At 42.3% G+C, this 6000-nt stretch overlaps 1 protein-coding gene across 1 annotated transcript in view; it reads left to right on the top strand.

Moving 5' to 3' along the window:
* Positions 1–2392, top strand: part of cygb1 (cytoglobin 1) — a 6724-nt gene extending 4332 nt beyond the window's left edge. Inside the window, exon 3 of the mRNA XM_035525588.2 lies at positions 702–2392. Within this exon, the coding sequence (XP_035381481.1) occupies positions 702–866 (165 nt within the window). The 3' untranslated portion in view covers positions 867–2392. The remainder of the gene's footprint in view (positions 1–701) is intronic.
* The last annotated feature ends 3608 nt before the right edge of the window (positions 2393–6000 follow it).

The following is a 6000-nucleotide window of genomic DNA, read 5'->3' as shown; positions in this document are numbered from 1 at the left end:
ACACACACACACACACACACACACACACACACACACACACACACAAAGAAACCTCAACAGGGAGGAGGGTTTTAATGTTGTGAGATCAGAGATTAGATCAGAGGTTATTACTGCAGCTATCCACCATCTGCCAGACTTAGACCCACAACTACTGCTGCTGGTCACCTACTTTCACATCAACAGTGCAACACACTGACTGAGTCTGCCAAGCACTGCTTCAACTGAATGTTTATTTAAGACAATATATTGCAAATCTGATCTTTTTTCAAGAGAGAAGTCTCCATTTCTGTGGACACCTGTGTCATTCTCTGGTCTGTGTTTGACTCCTGTCTCATTCTCTGGTCTGTGTTTGACTCCTGTTTCATTCTCTGGTCTGTGTTTGACTCCTGTGTCATTCTCTGGTCTGTAATTGACTCCTGTCTCATTCTCTGGTCTGTGTTTGACTCCTGTCTCATTCTCTGGTCTGTGTTTGACTCCTGTCTCATTCTCTGGTCTGTGTTTGACGCCTGTGTCATTCTCTGGTCTGTAATTGACTCCTGTCTCATTCTCTGGTCTGTGTTTGACTCCTGTCTCCTTCTCTGGTCTGTGTTTGACTCCTGTCTCATTCTCTGGTCTGTGTTTGACTCCTGTGTCATTCTCTCTTCTTGTTGACTCCTGTGTCGTTGACTTTCTGGTCTTGTCATTCTCCGTTTCTCCTATAGATCCTTGCTGGAGTTATTCAGGAAGTGCTGGGGGAAGCTTTCCCAGAAGCCTTTGATGCAGAGGCGCAAGGGGCATGGTCTAAACTGCTGGGCGTGGTCTACTGGCACATCACGAAGGTCTACGGTGAGATCAGCTGGGCTTCCCTCGACAATACAGCAGAGTGAAGAGAGAGCAAACACACAAGTAGCTTCTACTGGCCTGTTCCACATTAGTGACTTGGATGTTTCTGTGTTGCATGGTGGTCAGTAGGTAGTTAGCTTGGCTGAGACTACAGAGGAAAACATCTACCAGCATCTGTAAGGACTCAGAGAACATATGAACAACACACAAGGAACATTTATGCAATTTATCCAATCCAATTTATCAAATCCATTTATCCAATCCAATTTATCCAACACATGTTCCAATATAACACATGGGTAGCATTTATACAGGATCAAACACAGGGAATGTATATACAAAATAATACACAGGGAGCATACTGTATATACAGTGTAACACACAGGGAACATATATACAATGTAACACACAGGGAACATATATACATTTCCTGGCCAAAAAGAAAGGTCACACACTCTAATATTTCGCTTGACCACCTTTAGCTTTGATTACGGCACACATTTGCTGTGGCATCTTTTCCACAAGATTCTGCAATGTGACAACATTTATTTCTGTCCAAAGTTACAGTATATATACTGTGTAACACACAGGGAAGATGTATATAATGTAACACACAGGTAACATACACTGCCTGGCCAAAAAAAGGTCACCACCTGGATTTAACTAAGCAAATAGGTAAGAGCCTCCCATTGGATAATTACTGCATGGGTGATTGTGTTTCAGCTGGCAACAAGTTATTGAACCCTAACTGATGCAGTGAGTAGCTTCTCATTTGTTAAACAACCATGTCAAAAGACACATCCTGTGGTCATGATAAAGATGTTAATCTGTTTCAGAAGGGTCAAATTATTGGCATGCATCAAGCAGAGAAAGCATCTAAGGAGATTGCTGAAACTACTAAAATCAAGTTAAGAACTGCCCAATGCATTATTAAAAAGTGGAAGGACAGTGGAGAAACATCATCTTCAAGGAAGGAATGTGGTCAGAAAAAAATCTTGAATGATCGTGATCGGCGATCACTTAAACATGTGGTGAAATCAAATTGTAGAAAAACAACAGTAGAACTCAGGGATATGTTTAATAGTGAAAGTAAGAGCATTTCCACACGCACAATGTGAAGGGAACTCTATGCAAATGCAACTGGGACTAAACAGCTGTGTAGCCTTAAGAAAACCACTTGTCAGTGAGGCTAACCAGCAACAAGTGGCTTCAATTTACTAGGGAGCATGAAGATTGCACAGGAAACATATATACAGTGTAACACACAGGAAACATGTATAAAATGTATATACAGTGTAACACACAGAGAACATATATATAATGTAACACACAGGGAACATATATATATATATATATATATATATATATATATATATATATATATATATATATATATATATATATATATATATATATATTTATAGTATATTTTAGTTTTCTGTGTTTGTTTCTTTTATCCTCACTTTTTGTTTTGTATTTGAAACGGTCGCTACTTGGTCATGCAATATAAACCATATGTCTATAGGCTAGTGTTATAGGCAGACTGTTGTTACTGTTGCTTAGCAACACTACATTTGTTGAGGACCATGGAAGGAATTCCAACCATTAAAACATATAAAACATTTTGGGCTTCGTTTCATTATTTTGCGACTTCATTTTGTAGAACTGTTGTGTAAATGCAGTGTGTTATTGCGAATAACCTCACGGACGTTTAGCAATCTTCCCCTCCTGCCTTACCCTCACGGGTGCTCCCGAGGATTCAGCGTGTCTGCATGATCAGTATTATGACCTTCCATGACCTCACCCACCAGATCACCACTTCCTGCTGCTGACACAGCAGGGCAGGGGATTGTGGGATTACTCTCCATGGCCTTTTTATAGACTACCGAAGAGATCTTAGTCGCATGGCTAAATTCCCTGTTTGGTTCCTGGAGTTCCTTATTGCGCTCCCTGTCCTATAACACCCATTTAAACACATTGCTCAGATGATAAGACAAGTCAGACATTCTAATAATGTGTAAAAATATTTAAATATGCAGAGGGGCAGGAGTGGAAAACACAGCACTAAACAACCTGGTTCTAAATGAAGAGAAATCTCAGGATACCACTATAAAACCGTTAAAGTTTTCAGTGTGGTGTCTGACTCAAATCATCTTCTGGCAAGACAGGCCTGTTCCCCTGTGAGCAACATTTCAGTCACTCAGCAAACAAGTCATAGAAACTGATGTCTGTGTTCATACCAGGCCCTGAGTGTTAATGGCTGTTACAACTGAAGGTCAAGTGTTCTGCCCTGTTATTTCCCAAACACACACAGGACAGACCTCACATACATGCTTAGGTTGCACTGAGCCACTCAGCATTCACAGCTGCTGTGCTGTTTCTGAGTCCAGCAAGAGCTTTCACCGGGAGTGGGAGTACAAGGCCCTTACGATATCACGTTTTTTGACAACAAGACCTTGGGTTCACTAATCTGTTCTAATCTCTTCACTGTTAAATTCTTTCAAAGTTAATATAAGGAAAATAAATAAATGACCAGGACACTGGATGTGTGGGCAGTGTGTGTGTGAAGTGTATGTTTAGGGTGTGTGGCGTGTGGGTGAGGGATGTGAGTGGGATGTGTGTGTGGGGTGTGTGGTGTTGGGTTTTTGTCAGTGCCACAGCGGAGCCACAACTACAGCTCTTGTCGTGTCACTCAGCCATTGTGACGTCCTTTGTGATGTCACTCGGCCCTTGTGATGTCACTCGACATGCACCCCGATCAGCTTCAGTCCTCGTTATCTCTAATCCCCAAAGATAATCTCCATCACGCACCAGCCAGGGTGGCGGGCTGAGAGTGATGTGCTTTGTGGGTGATTTCATATGTGAGACAGAGAGAGAGAAAGAACACCACCTGTCTCTATGCACCCTTCTCTCTCCTTCACTCTCTGCCTGTATATCTCTCTCACTGTCTGGAGGGTGTGTGTGTGTGTGTGTGTGTGTGTGTGTGTGTGTGTGTGTGTGTGTAAGATTCTAGAAGGGCACAACTGAGTGCTCTCACTGGACTGGGCTCTAATGGGACAACGGCAGCCATGTGCACCACAGTGATGGTCCTCAGCACCCTGGTCCTGTTGCTACGACGACACTTCTGCAACAGGGTGTGCCCGTGAGTTCACCTAGACCTCTTCTTCATCTCCTCTTCCTCTTCCTCATTTGCCTTGTAGTTCTGCTTTACAGCAAGCAAGAAGGCAGATCTGGGCTTGAATGATAGGACATTGTTTACCAAACTCTAGCACTTATTGTTTATAGCACTTATCATTGTTTAAGATAGAGCTTATGTATTTTGTACTTCTAGGTATCAGCATTGATGCCTGTATTCCACAGTATTCTATTTCATTGGTATGTTTGATTCTAACCTACTGTACTATACTACGATGTATTCTATGAGTAAATGATAAAGAACTTTTGGAAGTCGCTCTGGATAAGAGTGTCTGCTAAATGCCGTAAATATAAACATAAACTATGTGTATGTGTATTTTTCACATACCAGGGCTCATATATATTGTCCACACCAGAAGCAGGAAGTTCTTCTAATTTTGCAAGACTTTGGAATTTGAAAGATAAACTGTTTTTATATGAGGGTGTCACATTTTTCACAGTGTTGAAATGTTTAGTTGTTCCTTGGCAGTTTCACTCCAAGCTTTGCTGATAAGCTTAAGATAGCAGGTAGAATTAGACAGTGAACTCCTCTGTGTGATGCAAATCCATGTCAGAATGTTTACTTTTTTGAAACTGAACTTTTGAACCTCTGAATTGACCATTGCAGCAAAGAAGCTGACCTGGGGTCAGTCCTGTGAGATCATGAGTTTTACTCTGAAGAAGCTGACCTGGGGTCAGTACTGTGAGACCATGAGTATTACTCTGAAGAAGCTGACCTGGGGTCAGTCCTGTGAGATCATGAGTTTTACTCTGAAGAAGCTGACCTGGGGTCAGTCCTGTGAGACCATGAGTATTACTCTGAACAAGCTGACCTGGGGTCAGTCCTGTGAGATCAAGAGTTTTACTCTGAAGAAGCTGACCTGGGGTCAGTCCTGTGAGACCATGAGGTTTACTCTGAAGAAGCTGACCTGGGGTCAGTCCTGTGAGACCATGAGTATTACTTTGAAGAAGCTGACCTGGGGTCAGTCCTGTGAGACCATGAGTATTACTCTGAAGAATCTGACCTGGGGTCAGTCCTGTGACCCAACCAGCATGCTAAACATAAATGTGTTCAAGATTTGCTCCTGCTTTCCCCTTGGAAAATGATCAGACAGTGGGAAGAGTTCTCGTCTACCTCAGATCACGTGTGTTGTATGTGTACCCTGTTTGACAAGTAAACAGAACACATAAGAAACTACAAGTTCAGTACAAAATGAGATAGTTCAGAATGAGAGTTCTTCAGTGATGTGCCCAACATGTGAATGGGGCATGTTTGCAAGTGAAGAATGTGAAGAATGATGTAGTGTGGATGGTAGTATGAGGTAGTATGGGGTAGTGTGGATGGTAGTATGGAGGGTACTATGAGGTAGTATGAGGTAGTATGGATGGTAGTATGAGGTAGTATTGGGTAGTGTGGATGGTAGTATGGAGGGTAGTATGAGGTAGTATGAGGTAGTATGGATGGTAGTATGAGGTAGTATGAGGTAGTGTGGATGGATGGTAGTATGAGGTAGTATTGGGTAGTGTGGATGGTAGTATGGAGGGTACTATGAGGTAGTATGAGGTAGTATGGATGGTAGTATGAGGTAGTATGAGGTAGTGTGGATGGATGGTAGTATGAGGTAGTATTGGGTAGTGTGGATGGTAGTATGGAGGGTAGTATGAGGTAGTATGAGGTAGTATGGATGGTAGTATGAGGTAGTATGAGGTAGTGTGGATGGATGGTAGTATGAGGTAGTATTGGGTAGTGTGGATGGTAGTATGGAGGGTAGTATGAGGTAGTATGAGGTAGTATGGATGGTAGTATGAGGTAGTATGAGGTAGTGTGGATGGATGGTAGTATGAGGTAGTATTGGGTAGTGTGGATGGTAGTATGGAGGGTAGTATGAGGTAGTATGAGGTAGTATGGATGGTAGTATGAGGTAGTATGATGTAGTGTGGATGGTAGTATGAGGTAGTGTGGATTGTAGTATGAGGTAGTATGGATGGTAGTATGGAGGGTAG

The sequence above is a fragment of the Electrophorus electricus genome, chromosome 6 (assembly GCF_041902795.1).
Source record: "Electrophorus electricus isolate QZ-2024a chromosome 6, ASM4190279v1, whole genome shotgun sequence".
NCBI lineage: Eukaryota > Metazoa > Chordata > Actinopteri > Gymnotiformes > Gymnotidae > Electrophorus > Electrophorus electricus.
This window is presented reverse-complemented; position numbering and strand designations above follow the sequence as displayed.